General features: G+C 43.2%; 1 protein-coding gene across 13 annotated transcripts in view; it reads left to right on the top strand.

Annotated features, from left to right (window-relative positions):
• Nucleotides 1-20,442, top strand: part of CEP170 (centrosomal protein 170) — a 173,791-nt gene that overhangs the window by 82,891 nt on the left and 70,458 nt on the right. For all 13 annotated transcript variants that reach the window (XM_075924849.2, XM_075924853.2, XM_075924856.2 and 10 more), the window contains one exon: nucleotides 3,787-4,421. In XM_075924849.2, coding sequence (XP_075780964.2) covers nucleotides 3,787-4,421 — 635 coding nt within the window. The remainder of the gene's footprint in view (nucleotides 1-3,786; nucleotides 4,422-20,442) is intronic.

Here is a 20,442-nt window from a genome sequence, read left to right as displayed (position 1 = left end):
ACTCCCCCCCCCCCCCCACCAAGGGGAAATACTTACAATCACTCTGAAAGCTTGACTCTTTGAGTATTATAGTAAACATATTGGTCTCTTTTTCCTGTCTGTCTCCTATTCCTAGCTAAACCTGCTGTGAAATCATGATACAAAATACTGACCTATAAGTTTTATAACTGTATTACTATTGTTATGTTTTGGTAGCACCTAAGATACCTTAGTTTTATACCAGAGCCCCCTGTGCTAGGCACTGTGCAAACACATAGTGAAAAGATGGCTCCTGCTTCAGAGTGCTTACAGTCTAAGTTATTTGTGACAGTAGGCTGGGATATCAAGCTTATAACTCCCACAATAATAAGAAACAAGCCATGTAGAAGTACACTTATATCCTAGAGTTAATATTAGAGCAGTGGTTCTCAAAGTGTGGTCCACGGACAAGGTGGGCAGGTGAGCCATGGGCTCAGAGATTCCTCCCATGGCCATCCCTTTGCGAGGCTGAAGCACTAGGTTCCTGCTATGGTGGGAGAAGAGGATGAGCCTCCTGTGCAAGATCTGGCACCCTGTGAAGGAAGCAGCTCTGTGCACTAACCTCCCCCCGCCCCCACTTCCTCCAACTGAGGGGACAGCAGAGCAAGAAACTGCTTGCCTGCAGGTTTTCCCTTCTGTTCCCATAGGCTAGAATAATGGCCAATGGGAACATTTGGGGGGCAGTGCTTGAGATTGGTGGGAGGCACAGAGCCAGGTAAGTACTCCCCTCCATCTATCCGATGCCCAGACCCCACACCTCCATTGCCCTCCTGCACCCTTTCTTCCAACCAGGCCCATACCCCACTCCTTCCTGCACTGATTTTGTTATCATGGGTGGTTGGCGGGTTGTCCGTGGAAAGGTCTGTATTGTGTGGTGTGGGCCGTAGGTCAAAAAATTTGACAACCACTTTATTAGAGGTAACAGCAACAGAAGAGCTGAAATGTCATGCCTTTAAGGTGTGTGTGGGGTTTTCTTTGTTGTTGGTTTCATCAGAGCAGGCATTGTCAGATGTTGGTGGAAGCCAATTCTGATGACAAGAGGCAGCAGTGTCTACACTGGCACAACAAAGGCAGGGGAAAAGGAAAAAAAATCTCTCATGGGGTGGAAGTTTTTTGTCGCTAAAATCGGGTGTTTTCCCCAGCATAAGTAACATTGCAAGAGTCAGTTTTTGTCAACAAAACCTTATAGTGTAGACAAAGTCTTGATCAGGGATGGACAATAAGGGTATGTCTACACCTAGTTCTTTTTTTGTAAGAAAAAGGGTGCTGGTGCTCCAGGCTCAAACTTGTTGAGAAAGGGGGCAGGGAGGGAGGAAAACTTTGTTGACGACAACAAAAAAAAAAAACACTGCTGAGGGGCCAAAATGCAGTCGTGGCCCCTTTGAGAGCCAAAACGCCACACTGGGAGATGGAAAAAAGCCCACCTAATGTCCCGAGCAGGTTTCCGTCAGGACATGAGCAGTGCCAGGAAAACAGGTGCCAGTACGCACAGGGGAAAATGCCATTGCTTTACTGTGTGCTGGGAAAATAGGTAATGGTATGCTGTTCCGGGTCGTACCATCAAAAAAAAAAAGCACTGTCTACACCACAGTATAGACTCATGTTATTCCAAAATAACATAATCTGCATCTGCACTACAAGCAGTTATTTTGACATAATGTCAAAATATTGTTGAGCTGGAGGACTTCATACTTTGACTCCTGTAACCCTCATTTTATGAGGAGTAAGGGAAGTAGGAGGAAGAGTGCTCTTTCTTAGCAGGAAGTCTATGTACAGAGCACAAAAAGCTGAAACAAGCTATTTTGACTTAAGCTACACAATTGACGTAGCTCAAGTTGCATAGCTTATTTTCTCTTTAGCCCTGCTGTGTAGAGGTGCCCTAAGAGGTCCATGGACTGGATGCATTTTGCCAGGCTTAGCCACTGGCAGACCACCAGAAGCTTTGTTTATTTGCATGTCCAGGTACGGGATGCTTACAGCTCCTGTTGGCCACAGTTCCCCATTCCCAGATAATGGAAGCTGCGGGAAGTGTTGAACCGCATCCAGCCTTTGGGCTACTTATTGTCCACCCCTTGCCTAGATGATGTCTGATAGGTAGATAAGTACTGTGTTTATTGTTTTGTTTTGTTTTGTTTAGTTACGTTACCTTTGCAATGCTCCTATCTTTTCTGAACAGAGTACCAGAAATTCCAAATTAACTGTGGAAAACAAACTTTTATTTTCCTGTAACATAAATTACCAAACAGCTGGATAACTGTTTCATATTATTATCTAGGTGATACGTCTGTGTCTGGTACAGGAAACAAAAATGAACACTTCATAATCTTTGTAGCATACAAAGTAGCTTAATTTCAAATTTAAATTTTATAATTACTATATTAGTTTTCCAGTATCTCTTATAAATATTTGAATTGGTGTAGTACTAACTGTGTGTTTGATACTGTACAAGAGGAATAGCAAAACAGATACTAATCAGCAGAGTTTCCAATCTAAATGACAGTCTAAGCCCTCTCACCCCGCCCCCCTGGGAGACCCAAAGGAAAAGTCAATGTTTTGGTAACTAATAACACGCCTAGTTTGAAATCTGTACAAAAATAAATTATTTTTTAAAAAAACCTTATGGCTAAAAGAAAATAATCCATGATTTAAAGAGACAGAATATAAACTTATTCTAGAGAATAAGTATACTATATTACTATATACAGGGCTCAACAGATAATACAATCTACTTGCCCGTGGCGAGTAGATTGTAACCCGGAAGAGCCAGGTTCGGGCGATCAGAGCATGCGCAGAACGATCTGCTCATGCGCAGATCGCCAGACAGCACGGCTGGCGAGCAGGGCTCACTGCAGTTCGGCGAGCCCTGACTATATATAATATATAATTGTATAGTTTCATTTCACACAAGACTGCTTTGTAATAAGTTTGGCTTACTGTAGTCGGAGCCAGTCTTAATGTGTCAGTTGCTATGTAATTTTTCACTTAAATTTCTTTTATACAACAATAACAATCAATTTCTCGCTTTTGAAAATCATTTTGAGATTTATGGTTAAAGATCACTGTGTAAATGATATGTCAATTTTAAATACTTCTGGCTCTTTAACAGATGAAGGCAGGAGTGACTGGAGGGAAAATTCATTGTATTTGTGTGAGAGTCTGACAAAGGGTTAGTGCTGATGCTAACTAGACACACTTTTCTGGAAGCTAGTGATTAACTAGATGGAAAGTTATTCTGAAAATGTTTATAAATAATGTTCAAAATCCTAGCTCTCAGCAGGTATTTCCCATTAACAGTTAATTATTACGTAACTATATTCCACATCCTCGTAACCCTTCCTGGAGCTTTTTCATAGTCAAGCTTTGTTTTCTTGTGCAGCCATCATTTGTAATCAGCTGAGTGCATAAATTAACTCACTTTGAGTAGGTGGCTCCTTGGTATAATGAGACCAAGATCCGGTACAGCTGGCATAATATTATCCAGTTCTGTAGACCATCGATTAAGTATTTACACATTTGAAAAAGGCAATTCAAGTACCTCTGTTTCACAGATCAGTTTGTAAAAGATTTCATTGTTTGACTGGGGGCAAGCTGAATGCATTAGCTGTAGCTGTAGGAAGCTTGCAGAGTCTGTTATTCAGGGACATCGGGTTTCCAACAGAAAAACAAATATAATTTCCACGTACATTTCCATGTAAGTAATTTGCTTACTTCTTTCCTTGTGTTGTTTTTATTTTGCAGTAATATTTCTTTTCTTTTTTTTATTTGAAGGGAATAAACATGATGATGGGACGCAAAGTGATTCAGAAAATGCTGGTGCACGCAGACATTACAATAAGCGAGCAACACTTGATGAGCATTTAAGGCATCAACATACAGAACAGAAAAAGTCATACCAAAAAGCCTATACTACAGAAAAGCACGAAGAACAGGCTGCTATAAGTCAGACTGCCTTTATGATTGAGTTTTTTGATGAAGACCATCCTCGAAAGAGACGATCTTATTCTTTTTCTCAGAATGTGGGAACTCTTTGCTCAGAAACTTCTTCAGCACCTAATGTGAGAGCTGAGAAAGTGAAAGGTACATCTGGAGACATCAAAGGGGTTTCTTTGCCTTTGCAGACTAGCAAGGTAGTACATGGTATTCAAGCAAAACTATTAAAACAAAAATCAGAAGACCCCTCTGTTGCATTACCTTTCTTACAAACCGCATTGTTAAGAAGTTCAGGAAGCCTTGGACATAGACCAAGCCAGACCCAGGAGATGGACAAAAAGATAAAATGCCAGATTGTTTCTGCTGCTACTGAAAAGGACAATGATGATGACCAAAGTGACAAAGGTACTTACACTATTGAGTTGGAAAATCCCAATTCTGAGGAAATGGAAGCACGTAAAATGATTGACAAGGTAAGAAACTTAAAATACATGTCAGTATGAAAACTGAAATGCAGTGTGTTATCTGATGGGAAATACAGAGATGCTACGTACTGAAATTATCAGGATTCTATAATCATAATGAGATACTGGTTCACATTAGTATTTGTGTATGGAAAAAGGCACAAGAGGACTTGCAGTGTTTCCCTAAAAAATTCCAAACCATTCCTTAACACAGTTTTAAACACGGCTAGATCCTACTGTTTCAGTCTGCTCTCAGTCTGTGAATTAAAGAGCAACATTTTTAAAATGCTCTGTTTTTGGCAAAGTTACTAAATTTGGATGATCTATATTTAAAAACCCATGTCTCCTTCTGGTTTTCCATACACTGATTAATGTTGTGACTAAGAATAACAAATTATAACACTACTTCATGTTTTCCACAATTGTGAAGTTGGTGTATTCAGTGGATAGCTTGCATTGCAATAATTTCCCCTAAACGTCAGCATCTGTCATGCTCACTCTGTGGAATAAAATTAAGACTATTTTCACCTTTCCTTTATACATATAAACTCACTGATATGCAACCAGTGATTGCATGGTTCTAGGAACCTCTTCAAGGAAACAGCAGCTCAATTATCAAGATAACTTTACTTTATTAGAAGGGTTTAGACTTCAATATGAAGATAAGAGTAACTTACTGTAAATATTTGGCTAGTTGCTTTTGAACCAGTACTACTTTTGTTACTAATTCTCTGCTTTCCTAAATAATTTATTTGAGAGTTAATCTCTATAGAACAGAGTCTCCAGTTTAGACCCACAGCAGTACCTATTCAGCATACTATGCAGATAATGTATTGCTAATGTCTTCTAAAAAATTACATGATACACTTTAGTCACTTCAATCTGAAGAATTAAAGAGCCTTTTTCCAAGAGCCTTTTTCCAGTTTCCAATAAGCAGATATAGCTAACAAATCTAGCTAAAGAAAAACTGAAAAAAATGTGAAGAACAAGATAATGCTACATCTTTGATTTTAGGGGAAAATGCTGGTATAGTAAATGGGTGGGTCAAATTGGAGATGAGTTTTGAGGTGTTCTTTATCCTTTGTATTTTTCTTAGGGATTTAATGGAATAGTTACTCTTTTTTTTTCTTTTTTTAAGGGGGGGCTAATATAATATGTTTAAGAGAATTGCTTTTATATGAGTCCCCCAAAAACTTAAGCTGCTTCAGTTGTTTGTTAAAGCAGTTAGCAAAAATTTAAAAGAAAACATTTCAAAATGGGACAAATAAACATAAAAAACAGCGTATACTTATTTTATGTTAATCGTCACAAACTTATGAATTACTGAACTTGGAGTTGTCTGTCTCCAGTTCTGAATTTGACTCAGAGCAAGTGGCCTGTAACACAAACAGGAAAGGGGGAAAAAAAACTTGCCTCTTCCACAAAATTTGACATCAAGAAGATTGTTTGTGAGCTAAAATATGTGAAGTGTGATGTCCAGGAAGCAATTAAAAAGTACTAGTGGAAAAAGATACCAAAATTAAAGCAGTCTCTAGAGAAACCTAGAAGAACAATCACAGACATAGATAAAAATTGAAATAAATAGAAAAGAAGAAATAGGAAGAAATATATTTGTAATTCAAATTAGACAAATTAGATTTTCCATTTATAAGTTTCCAAAGAGTCAAATGTGGTCTTATGGGAGGGAAAACAGGAAACATATAGATCTCAGCATATAAATAATAATCTGTAGGAGCTGTGTATTCCTTATTCTTGGAGGGAAGTTTGGTTATCCTCCAGAAACTATCTGGTTTTCTCATCCTCACTAGTTAAACAGATGGCGCAAACACATAATTTCCTCTGCTCTTGGAAACTGTTGTAACAGGGCAGATCTAATAATATATAGGAACTATGTATTGTTCTTCTTTGAGTGATGTCCCTGTGAGTGCTCCACTGTTGGTGATGAGTTGCCCGGAGCTGCAGATTGGAGCCTTGCAAAGTAGTTTCCCCCTTGAGCCGCATATGCGCAGGAGGCATCTCAAGATGCTCCTGCTCGAGTGTGCTAATTGTGCAGCTCAATCCCTCCCTTTCAGTTCCTCTTTAACCACCCTCATCAGCGGCCAGAGCTTCAACATCTCCATGTCAGCCTCTTACCTCACTTAGTATTTCACAATTTATCATTAGATAGATAGTTTTAACAAATCTATAGATAGTTTCCCTTGTTTATTTTACAAAAAAAAAAAATCCCCTCGGAATTTGAACACAGCTTTGCCTGCTTAGTGCCACCGCGAACTGGGCTTCTCCCAGCTCTTCCCACATCTCAATAAAGAAATAAAGTGGTAGCATCTCAGAGACAAATGAATATTATGTAGGGCTCCTTCGGCGTTAAAAATGTGAGGAGTGCCGAGAGTCCATCCCGGTGTCGGAAGGCCATTAGCTATGTGTACAGTGTTTGGGGGAAACCCACACGCCACAGAAATGTGACCATTGTTCCTCCCTCATGGCAAGAGCCAGGAAGGACAGAGAGCTCTGCCTCAGAATGGTACTATTGATAAAGCTTTGCAGCCTGCTGAGATGCAGAATGCCTTCCGACCACGGAAAGACTCACCTCAAAAAAGAGCCGCTTCCCCGCTCCCCAGGAAAACTTTAAAAAAGTGAGCCGCACCATCACGCTCTCTTTCCCCCTTCCTCCTCCCCAAGAACTAGCAGGGGAGAGACACAGGGTACCACAGAGACCCCTGCTACCACAGCGGCTGGGAGAGCCTCAGGGCTAGCACCCGGACTGGTGCATGCTTCCTCGGTGCTGGCAGAAGCCAAGAGCACTCTACATCTGCAGCACTTCATGAAAAAACAGCACTGCAAAAAGCCGCGGAGCCACAAGGAGAAGCAGTTCATTCAGTTCAAGCGACACCGGCCCCAACAGTACTGCATGTTCCTACGTCCGTGCCAATAATGCACACTGATCTGCAGCTGAGGTGGGCAGCACCCAAGATGCCGCAGTCAACTGCTGATAACTATAGCGCAGGCATCAGCATTCATGTCTTCCTTCTGCAGGTCTATCACTGGCAATGTCTTCAGCCAGGGGTTCTCCTCACATACTAAAATCTCCGCTGTTGTCTCACCATGGTCCTTTACTTGTTGATAGCCAGATGACTGCATTCTCTTCACAGCATGCATCATCGACGGGGGTCACGCTCATATCATTATAGAGCTGGACTACATCAAAGCCTCTGGTACCCACACTGGGCTTACCCACTTGCACCTTACCCACCTCAGTGAGCGCCTTGGGAACACTGGGATCCATATAGACACCAGTCCTCAGTTCACTGTACACCAGCAAGAAGAAGGTTGCCCCCAACCCGATCCCTTTCTCCTATGGAAGACTTGGAGGAGGAGGAGGGTCAAATAACTGACACAGCTCCAGACTCTCACACTCGATACGTTACCATCAAATAATTCTTCTTCATGACCAGATGACGTGGTCATACCATCTGAAAATTTCCCGACAGACAATCTTAAGCAGTTTCAAGAGTTATTTAAAAGAGTGGCAGTAAGCCAACAAGTCTCCTGCCAAGAAGTGCAGGAGAAATAGCACTGCTTATTAAAAAATCTACACCCTACATTACACAGGAATACTGCCATATCTATAGATGAGGTAATTACGGAAACATCAGATGAACTTTGGAAAACACTTGCATCCAAACTGCCACAGTATAAGTCTGGTAACCAGGACAAGAATTATAAAAAGTTAAATTTCTTCGGCAGAAAAATCAACTCCTCTTCCACAGTCTGAGGATTTCAAATTACTCTGCTCTTTTGGCAAACCACTATTTTGATAACTATTGAAAATTGGGGGGTCTCATGGAGCACCTCCCTGAGTCAAAAAGACCCTGTCCTCAAAGCAATAGTCCATGAGGGTCATACGATCACCTTCACTGCTGTACAAACAGAGTTGGATGTTGCCGATACCGCAATTAGGGCAACAGCTACAGCAGTGGTAATGCACAGGGCATCCTGGCTACAGGCCTCAGGTGTTCCCCATGAACTTCAGTTCAAAGTGGAAGACTTACTATTTGATAAACTGAAGTTGTTTGCAGCTACAACAGTGAACAGTGAGGTGGCAAAGTTTGCGGACTATACCAAACTGCTCAAGGTAGTTAAGACCAAAGCAGACTGTGAAGAACTTAAAAAAATCTCACAAAACTAAGTGATTGGGCAACAAAATGGTAAATGAAATTGAATGTGGATAAATGTAAAGTAATACACATTGGAAAAAATAATCCCAAGTATACATACAATATGATGGGGGCTAATTTAGCTACAACTAATTAGGAAAGAGATCTTGGAGTCCTTGTGGATAGTTCTCTGAAGACGTCCACGTAGTGTGAAGTGGCAGTCAAAAAAGCAAATAGGATGTTAGGAATCATTAAAAAAGGGATAGAGAATAAGACAGAATATTTTATTGACCTTATATAAATCCATAGTATGCCTACATCTTGAATACTGCGTACAGATGTGGTGGTCTCATCTGAAAAAAGATATACTGCCATTAGAAAAGGTTCAGAGAAGGGCAACTAAAATGATTAGGGGTTTGGAACGGGCTCCATCTGAGGAGAGATTAAAGAGACTAGGACTTTTCAGCTTGGAAAAGAGGAAACTAAGGGAGGGATATGATAGAGGTATATAAAATCAGTGGTATGGAGAAAGTGAATAAGGAAAAGTTATTTACTTGTTCCCCCAATATAAGAACTAGGGGCCACCAAACGAAATGAATGGGCAACAGGTTTAAAACAAATAAAAGGAAGTTCTTCACACAGTGCACAGTCAACCTGTAGAACTCCTTGTCTGAGGCGATTGTGAAGGCTAGGACTATAACAGGGTTTAAAAAAGAACTAGATAAATTCATGGAGGTTAAATTCATTGATGGCTATTAGCAAGGATCGGTAAGGAATGGTGTCCCTAGCCTCTGTTTGTCAGAGGGTGGAGATGGATGGCAGAGAGATGGTTTGATCATTACCTGTTTGGTTCACTCCCTCTGGGGCACCTGGCATTGGCCACTGTCGGCAGACAGGATACTGGGCTGAATGAACCTTTGGTCTGACCCAGTATGGCCATTCTTATGTTCTTATGTACAACAGACGAGGTTCTGCACAATAATAAAGATTCAAGGACTACACTCCGCACTTTGGACATGTACACCTCACCCTACAAGCAGAAATGATACACCCCTATAACCGCAACAGATATAGGCAGTATAATAAATTACCACAGAGGCCCTATGAAGTTACCAGACTGAGGCACAGAGAAGGCACTCCATCCTGGGTTGCCCCTCTACCAATCAAACCCCAAAACAGCAGATTTGAGGATGTGATCGAGGGTCTGCAAGAATTCCCTCTTGATCCAATGCCGATGCAACATGGCCATCTTTTTACCCACCATTTACATAGGATATAGTATCCCATATACTGCTACTCACCACCCCCCAACCTACCCCCTACCCTGTCCCTCTTCAGGGACTCTTCTCATGTGGCCCTACCAAAACAAGATATCAAACACCTGCTCTTGATTGGGGCCATAAAGAAGGTATCTGAGGAATTTCACAGAAGGGGGTTCTACTTGAATTACTTCTTGACAGAGGAAAATATGGGGGGTTGGAGACTGATCCTCAACCTCGACAAACAACAAATTTCAAGATGGTCACACTAACCACAGTTATTCCGGCATTAGATCAAGGGGACTGGTTCTCAGCCTCGACCTGCAAAATGCTGACTTTCATGTCACCATTCATACCTACACTTTACTCTCGGACCAGACCATTATCAATACAAGGTCGTACTTTTTGGCCTTTCCTTGACTCCCCGAGTATTTTCAAAGGTACTAGCAGTAGTTGTTGCATACCTCACACAACAATACGTCATCATTTTTCCATACATCGACGACTTCCTGATAAAAGGGGTGTCACGGGAGGAAACCACCTCTATGAAAAACATAACCAGGGTCGTCGTCAGTCATCTAGGCCTTCTAATCAACTAACAGAAATCAGTGCTGAACCCAGTCCAAGACAGAGTTTATTGACGCTCGCCTAGATTCAATCTCAACTGGTGCATACTTATCTCAACCACATTTCATAGCTATACAAGACCTTATAAACACAATATCCATGGCCTCTTCTACCATATTCACCTGCTTCTGGTTGATGAGTCACATGGCTGCAACTACTTACATGGTCCATCATACCTGTCTGCACTTCTGTTGCTTTCAACTCTGCATACATCCCATCTTGCCACTCTTGAAACGAGAGGGTTACCATACTACTGGACATTCTCACATCTCTGTGATGGTGGATGTCAGCAGAGTTTTGTTCCACCTAACCGAGTCCACAGTACAAATTACTACACATGCATCCCTCCTCGCCTGGGGAAGCCGTAAGAATGACCAAGTGGTCCAAGGCAAATGGTCTCCACACAAGACATTGCACATCAACCTACTGGAGCTGAGGGCAGTAAGAAATTCTTGTGCACATTTCGTGCCCAGAATTCTCAGTCATACACTCCAAATCCTGACATACAACGTCTCCACAATGTTTTATATAAACAGACAAGGAGGCGCCCACTCCTACTTCCTACGTGCGGAAGCAATCTGCCTATGGAACTGATGCATCCGCAACCAGGTCTCATACATAGCAACTTACCTACCTGGAGCCAGCAACACCAAGGTGGACTCCCTGAGCCGCAACTTCACTGTAGACCACGAATTGGAATTACATAAAGAGGTCACCAACTCAATATTCGACCAAATAGGATGGCCATCAATAGACCTCTTTGCTTCTCCCCAGAACAGCAAATGCTCCCGATTCTGCTCCCACGCGGGTCTCGGCAAACACTCCCTGGGGGATGCATTTCTGATCCAATGGACAGCTCCTCTGCCTTATCCTTTTCCCCCCATACCTCTTATTCCCAGAGTCCAACACAAGATCTGCACGGATGGGGTTCATGTCATCCTGATAGCTCCTTCATGGTCATGCCAGACTTGGTATCCATACCTGCACAAGCTAGCAGTTCAACCTCCCTACCCATTGCCACGTTGAGGAGACCACCTCTCTCAGAACAAGGGGAAGATGCTGCACCCAAAACTGCATTCTCTACAGGCATGGCTTTTCTCTGGTTCATGGAAGTAGAAGACTGATGTTCTCAGCAGGTGAATAATGTTCTCCTTCATAGCAGGAGACCATCTACATGAAAGACTTAACCATGCCCATTTTTGCAGGTTTCTCAGTGGTGCCAGAGAGCCAAAATAGACCCTCGGACGTCCCTATTTAACACCATCCTGGACTACATGCTAGATCTTAAGACTTTTATTCTCTTCTCTTAGGGTCCACCTTTTTGCAATAACAGCTTTTCATGCCTCTGTGGATGGTTTCCCCATATTGGCTCATTCTGTAACAAAAAGATTTCTTAGGGGCCTCCACAACATATACCTGCCTCACAGGACGGCTTTGGAGGATAGGGTCATAATTCAAAATGATCTGGATAAATTGGAGAAATGGTCTGAGGTAAACAGGATGAAGTTTAATAAAGACAAATGCAAAGTGCTCCACTTAGGAAGAAACAATCAGTTTCACACATACAGAATGGGAAGCGACTGTCTAGGAAGGAGTATGGCAGAAAGGGATCTAGGGGTTATAGTGGACCACAAGCTGAATATGAGTCAGCGGTGTGGTGCTGTTGCAAAGAAAGCAAACATGATTCTTGGATGCATTAACAGGTGTGTTGTGAGCAAGACACGAAAAGTCCTTCTTCTGCTCTACTCTGCATTGGTTAGGCCTCAGTTGGAGAATTGTGTCCAGTTCTGGGCACCGCATTTCAAGAAGGATGTGGAGAAATTGGAGAGGGTCCAGAGAAGAGCAACGATGATGATTAAAGGCCTAGAGAACATGACCGATGAAGAAAGGCTGAAAGAATTGGGTTTGTTTAGTTTAGAAAAGAGAAGATTGAGGGGGGACATGATAGCAGTTTTCAGGTATCTAAAAGGGTGTCATGAGGAGGGAGAAAACTTGTTCATCTTGGCCTCTGAGGATAGAACAAGAAGCAATGGGCTTAAACTGCAGCAAGGGAGGTTTAGGTTTGACGTTAGGAAAAAGTTCCTAACTGTCAGGGTGGTTAAACACTGGAATAAATTGCCCTGGAGATATTTAAAAGTAGGTTAGATAAATGTCTGTCAGGGATGGTCTAGACAGTACTTGGTCCTGCCTATGAGGGCAGGGGACTGGACTCCATGACCTGTTGAGGTCCCTTCTAGGCAGGGGCTGCCTGTGAGTATAGGCCGACTCGGCCGTCGCCTAGGGCGCCGCCTTAAATGGGGCGCCCAATGATGACGTCAACCCATTGACGGCCGTGCAGGTGAGGGTGCCGATCGTGCGTTCCGTCTGAGGCACCAGCTGCCGCAGCCCGCCTCAGACCACCTCTGCTTCCAATCCTAGTATTTTATAATTCTATGATATAGTCACAATCTTTCCCTGACACACACAAACCTCTTCTGTTTCTGTTCATATTCTGCCATATGTAGCTATTTTGATAAGGTCTCTCCTAATTATTCTGTCTTGTAATTTAAATTTGTTACCTCTGAAAATATATATTTTTTTACATAAGGATTCTGCAGTGTCCATGTTGATGAGGATTGTTTCTGCTCACCGCTCACTGGGAATAGACTTGGATGATTTTTTTAAATGAGCAGAAACTGAATTTTCCATCCACTAAAATTTTCTTTTCGATTTCCTGTATACCAGCTCCAAAAATTAATTAGATTTGTATTAAGGATATTAAAGACTAGTCAGTCAACTAGTTGATTTCCCCCACCCTCTCCCACCCATGCTGCCTCTATCAGAGGCTGGGGGGGGTGGGAAGAGGCGATACTTCAAAGGGCAGCGCCGCACAGCTGATCCCAGGTCAGCTGTGTGGCACTGCCTGGGCGGTGTTTCAAAGGGCAGCACTGCCTGGAGCCTGGGGTCAGCTGGGGAGTCCCCTCCTGACCCCGGGTTCCACATGGCATTTCAAATCAGCAGCGCAACATTGAGCCTTGGGTCAGTGGGGGACTCTGTCTCCCGCTGGCCCTGGGCTCCATGAGTGCCCTTCTGCTTTGAAATGCATAAGAGCCCTTGCCGGGGACTCTTGTACATTTCAAAGCTGGTACGCTGTGTGCAGCCCGGAGCCAGCAGTGGCTCTTGTACATTTCAAGGGTGAAATGTGGAAGTCCCTATTGGCTAATCAAGTAGTTGATGGAAGTTCTATCGACTACTCGACTAATAAATTAACCACAATTTAACATTCTGAATTTGTATTAGTTTTTCCTCACACTGAAAATCCACTGATAAGTAGTTATTCTCTTGTCTGTAGTTATTTAGAACAGGAAGGTCTACTGCTCTCTCAGGCTACATCCACATGACAGCACTAAACTTGAAATAAGCTATGCAATTCGAGCTGCGCTGATTGCATAGCTTAAGTCGAAATAGCTTATTTAAAATTTGGGCACGTCAACACAGTACTTATTTCAAAATAGAGCATTCTTCCTCTGACTTCTCTTACTCCTTAATACAATGAGGTTTACAGAAGTCAGAGTAACAAGCCCATTATTTCGAATTTATTTTGAAATAACAGGTATGCTATGTAGACGTGCAATACATTATTTCAGAATAACTGACATTATTCCAAAATAATGCTGCTGCGTAGACGTATCCTAATTTATCAAACTAAGTTTTAGAAAGAGACTCTGTTCTGTGTTCAGTATTAACTCTGGCTCCTGCCAAATATTCAACTCAATTAGAGATATTCTTCATATAAAACTTTAAACAGAGGACCATTTTATTTATTTATACCCAAGCCAATGGGATTTCTCTCTCTCTCTCATATTCATCTCATGCTGTCAAAAAGTGGCTCATGACCATGAGTGCCTATTTCGGGGCGACTATCAAAAATAGGGCACACACCCTGAATTGATGGTGTGTTCTATAATTAGATTTTACCACGCCAGAAACAAATGTCAACTCCTGTATAACTGTAACAATCTTTTCATGCAGTCAGACAGTCCACTCAGCCTCTCCAGTCTACCTTGCCACCCAGACAAACTGGACTTCCAGATAAGTGATCACTTACACCAAAAATCACACCATCTTCCAGTTGCTTCCAATATCAAGAGACCAGTCACTTACCCCAGATCAGTTAGTACTCTTAAACCAAAACCACCCCATGTAGCTAATCCTGTATTAAACTATCTAAAGGTTTATTAACTAGAAAAAAGAAATGAGCATTGTTTAGAGGTAATGCAAACATATACATTAAAATTAGTTACCATCTAAATCATAAGTGTGGCAAATCAGAATGGATTTGTTAGGGCAAACACAGGAGTAACCTATGAGGATCTCTACCTCAGTCTAAAGTTTCTGGTCCTTTCTGAGTTCAGACAGCCAAGAGAGAGATGGAAAATCTTCCTGTGATTTGGGCATTGCCTACACTACCAAGTTTTGTTGAAAAAACTTATTGACACCCAAAATCGTCAAAACAAAAATTAACAGTGTGATTACATTTGTAAAGCCTGTAATTCCAAGAATATCCACTTTATACCCACCAGTTATTTTTGCAGATATGGATGTGGATGCAGATACCAAATTTGTATCTAGAACCCTGCCAATTTGCAGATAACTATGGGCATCTGTGGATATGGATATCCACAGCTCAGTTTTTCCAAAAAGAAATACAAATTTTGTATCCGTACAGGGCTTAACATACTTGCTCCCTTTGTCGATATTAGGGGCACCATCATAAGTAATGTGAGCAATGCATTGTAGGTATGTATCCCACAGTACACTGTTGTGGGAGGATAAGCTTTTTTGCATGCTGCATTTCTAAGGTTTGATAGGGCTGTTTACCTTCGTATTGCAGTATTCCTTGATGGCCCATTTCATTTTGATAGTCCTTCTGGACAAGCAGGGAGGACCTAACCTGAGTTCACAAATACAGGGCAAACATTTTCAAAGTTATAAAGCAACACTTTATATGTATTTATTTAAAGTTTATTTAACTTATTTTCTGATAGCATAGAATACAGGCTTTACAAGTAACATTAATGCATGCAACACAGGGCTGGGCAAAATATGGCCAGGGGGCCAGATCCGGCCTGTGTAGCACTTTTATCTGGCCCACGGACTGCATCTGGCTGCTTTCTATTTATATGTGGCAGTTCATGCTACTGAATTTCCAGGTGGTGGCTCAGGCAGCCAGTTCCTATTTAAATGGCTCATGGCTCCCAGTCGCAGGGCTACCCCAGCATGAGCCGGAGCCACAAGCCCTTTAAATAGCCACAGCAACACTGCGTGGTTGCCAGGTAACGTAATAGAGGCAAGACCAAGAGCCTTTGCTGTGTTTTTAATTCAAATCCTCCAGCCTCAGACAACTTTGAGGGGAGGCTAGTCCTCATCCCTGCCCCTTCTGGAAGTAGAGCCAGCTCATGACCTTATATCAAAATTCATTAAGTGGCCCCCCGTGAAAATTATTGTCCACCCTGATGCAACAATTTACCAACATTTTATAGAGTCTAAACACTTAATACATTCTTATAAAACTAATACCGATTTTCAGCAAAACTAACGTACAAGTGAACTAGTCTGGTCTCTAGCTATGAGTTTAGATCTTAACTCATGCCAGCTGCTCGGGGAAGAGCTTGCATCTGGCATGAGATCTTGAATGGAAGAAAATAAGCTCTTTTCCAAACAAGTAGTTTCAAACAAACAAGACTCTTCTTAGCAGGGTAATATTTTTAACTCCCCATCTTATTACCAGAGTGCAAAACACCATAAAAAACTCTATTCAGGATCTCGAGCTGATCCAGGACGTGATTTTTAATATTACAGTCTGCCATACTTTCTTGATCACTAAACAAAATAATGACATTTGTTTCTCTGTTGCTGATCTCTTCCAGTAGATGTTCCATGTGACATTGTATGTATGCAAAAGCGTTTTTCTGCCCTCATTTTCACAATTACCTTCCACATATTCACAGAAGACGTGAAATAGCAGATGTAACCTTCTCTAAATAATGGAATGAAATGTTTCATCAGAAAAAACGGTTCTGTGGGGGGGGGGAGAAAGGAGGAGAGGGTCTCTGGTGGTGCTCCACAGTAGGTGTAGGTGCGTCCCAGCACCTCAGAGTAGATTTTTGATAGCAGTGCATTGGGGCCGCACATGCGCGGCCACCCTCCCTTCAGTTCCTTTATACCGTCCCTGGCTTTAGACGAACCTCCACAGTGCTCCTCGTTCCTCAGCTATTCTGAAGATAATTAGATAGATTAGTTTATTCCAAGTTCTTCTCCCTAGTAGTTGTTAGTATTAAAAAACCCACCGTTCACCTCAGTAGGCTCCCTTGGCCACTCAATAATATCGCCACGAGATGGGCTCACCTGGCTTCAAATGCTGTGCAGACTGCAGTGACACTGTGCCAGCCTCAGATGGCCACAACAAGCGTGTTAAGTGCCAATGGGACTGTCCACACTCCGCCAGATTAAAAGCACGCACATGGTGGGATAGAGACCTCTGCTTGAAAATGATACTAACAGGCAAGGACAAACACCATTCCTCAGATCCTGGCTCCAGGCAGACCATCAAGGACAAAGGACATAAACCACCTTAATCCCCAAAGAAATGGGCCACCTCACTACCGCAAAATCCGCGCTCACCAAAACGGCGCTCAATTGAGAGGCAGTCAGCTAACACTGACAAGCCTCACCTCAGTACTTGTGACAGACTAGGTACCTCAGCTGTGCCCCAACTTCATCATAAAAGCGCCACACATGTGCCCAACCAAAGGCAATAGGCCACACCATACCTGCCTACGAAGCTTGGCACTGAGCACAGTGTCGACTATCACCACACCAAGTACAGTGGCGCTCCAAGTAGTTGTCACGGCACTGCAGCAGCTGACAGGGCACACCACACCTCCTCTCCCCTCCCACCCATAACAACTCTTCATGCTGCATGCTGTGCTCCTCTGATGCTGCAGGTGCTATCATCCCATTTAGCAACAGCACTTTCGGCACCTCGCACTCCTACCATTAGCTAAAGGGAGCACAGAGACCTGGCGATCTCTTCTACCCTAAATTCTCCATTTTTGAATAATGACAGACAACTTCAGTCACCACTATCAGATTACACAGTGTCACCCTCCCCTCTCTCAATGGATGGGGATGATGACTTAGTGGTTTTCTCACCGCAACCATCTCCACGTACAGAGGCATTGGGACTGTCTCACCAGAGCAGCCATGGCTCCCTGGGCAACCATATCCATGGATGCCATGACCAATCCCCCCCCCCCCCCCCATGGAAGTTGTGGAACCCGTGGCCTCAACAACACAAGAAGAGAACACACAAAATGAAGCACACGGCAAAAGCTCTCTTCACCCGACCCAATCCCTTCAAATGGGGAGGGAGCAGAATGAAATTGATGAACATCATTCCCCAAATTAGGGTTCGGGGTAATACTTGACACAAACTCACCGTCTGGTACAGACAAGGCCATCATGCCACCGTCCACAACAACTACCAAGAATTTCTCTTGTCAGAACCTGTTTAAGAGAGTTGCTACTGATTTGAACATTCCTATGGAAGAAGTGCTGGGTGCGCAACACAAACTCACAAATACCCTCCAGGCGACACCTTCTGCAAAAATTGCCTTGCCAATTAACTCGGCCATACTCGAACCTGCCAAAACTTTGTGGCAAAGACCTGCCTCAATCCGACCTATCTGAAAAAAGGCAGACTGCAAGTATTATGTCCCACGTAAGGGCTCAGAATTTCTGTTCACTCACCCACCACGGAAATCACTGGTAGTGGATGCGGTCAGCAGAGGAATAAGCAACAAAACCGTTCCACACCGTCTGACAAGGACAATAAGAGACTTGAATCACTTGGGAAGAAAGTGTATGCATCAGCTACGCTACAAATGAGAGTAGCTAACTACGTTGCACTTCTCAGCAAATACGATTTCAATAATTATGCAAAGCTCAATGCCTTTATTGATGATATACCAGACAATAAAAAAGTGCAATTCAGGGTGATTTGTCTCAGAGGGCCAGGCAATATCACGCACAGCCCTTCAGGCTGCCTTGGACGCAGCTGATACGGCTACAAGAACAATAGCCCCGGCAGTTGTCATAGCAAGAACCAGACACGACTCCTACCGCTGTACTCACCTGGTCCAACTCTGTTTCCAGTCACTAGGACTTCTGATAAACGAGAGCAAATCAGTGCTCACACCCACTCAGTCCATACAATTCATCGAGGTTCATCTCAACTCCACCATTGCTATGGCCTGTCTACCTACCGACAGATTCCTCAGGATCAGCCAACTACCGCATTCATTCTACATTAGTGGTCCACAACTGTTCGTGGCTGCCGGGCGCCCAGGGGCAGCGCCGCTCATGTGCCGGGCGTCCGGAGGTGGGGGCTTCGCATGTGCTGCACGCCTGGGGGTGGGGGCCTCCCACGTGCCCTGAGCCCAGGGCCGGCACCATGCATGTGTCGCGTGCCCGGTGCAGGCGCCGCCCACGTGCCATGGGCCAGCATGCCTATTCATGGGGTGTGTTCAGGGATGGCTCAGACTCACCAACAAACCCAATATCCACCTGATGACCACCCGCTCCCAGATGTGGTAAAGAGCTCAAAGTCGTAGTAAAGAGCTACAATGGTGGACAAAACCATACACCAACCTCTACAAGGCCATACCTTTTCAAAATCCAGAACCCACAGTTATCACCACAGATGTGTGTCTCACTGGGCGGGGAGTGCACATGAAAGGACTCACAACCCATGGCCTATGGACCACAGCAGAGAGGACATTACACATCAATGTCCTTGAACTCAGGGCTGTATGGCTTCCTTCCCCACATCACTGGAACCTATGTCAGAATATATATGGACAAAACGGCCTCTATGTTTTATATAAACAAGCAGGGAGGGGCACGACCACAGGCTCTTTGCAAGGAAGCCATAACACTATGGTGCCTCACCCACGACATCTCCATAAGCACGTGCCACCTCCTAGGTGTCCTAAACACAACAGCGGAGTCCTACCCCAAGACCATGAGTGGGAAATGGACAGCTCAGTTCTGAGGGACATATTCACGAGATGGGGACAACCACACATACTTATTTGCCACCAAAGCGAACAAGAAATGCCCACTGTACTGCTCCAGAGTGGGCATGGGGAAGCACTTCCTTGGAGATGCTCTCATCCTGAAATGGGACACGCGCTTGCTCTACGCGACCCCTCCCCCCCCCCATAAAAATATGGAGGGACAAAGTGAGAGTGATCCAAATAGCACCTTGCTGGCCTTGACAACCATGGTTTCCCCTCCTAAACAGAATGCCGCAACATCATCCAACCACACTTCCGCACTGCCCAACCATACTATCCCAATCAGGGTCCGCTACTTCTCACCCTCAATTTCCAACTCTTCACCTCAAAGCATGGTTCCTCGATGGTTCACAGGCATAGAACTCCAATGTTCACGACACGTGCAAAATGTCCTCTTACACATCAGGGCCCCTAAAACAAGAAGGACATATATTAACAAGTGGACTCATTTTACATATTGGGCAGCCTCCCATAATATATCACCGTAGGATGCCCCACTCCCTACAATCCTAGATTATCTACTGCAGTAGTCCCCAACCTTTTGTGGTCAGTAGCACGTTCATGTTTTCAGAAGTGTGTGGCAAGCACCAACAATTTTTCAAGGCTTATTTTGTATTTGTACATTAAATAATATTAAAAACATCATATTTAATATTATATAATATATGAATTCAAAAGATGATAAAGATAATTTTACATGTAAAAAGTATTAATTAAATTATTTGGCAATTATTTGGCCCCCCCCCTTTTGGAAGAAAAAATAGAAAAAGGTGTCAAATGCGCAAATTGAAGGCTATTTTCATATTAAATGTGAATTGGGTAAATTTGATAGAAACTTAATTTAGTTGGATAATTTTTATTTTTATTATAT

This window comes from Pelodiscus sinensis, chromosome 3 (genome assembly GCF_052426305.1).
Source record: "Pelodiscus sinensis isolate ZL-2025 chromosome 3, ASM5242630v1, whole genome shotgun sequence".
Classification (NCBI taxonomy): Eukaryota; Metazoa; Chordata; order Testudines; family Trionychidae; genus Pelodiscus; species Pelodiscus sinensis.
This window is presented reverse-complemented; position numbering and strand designations above follow the sequence as displayed.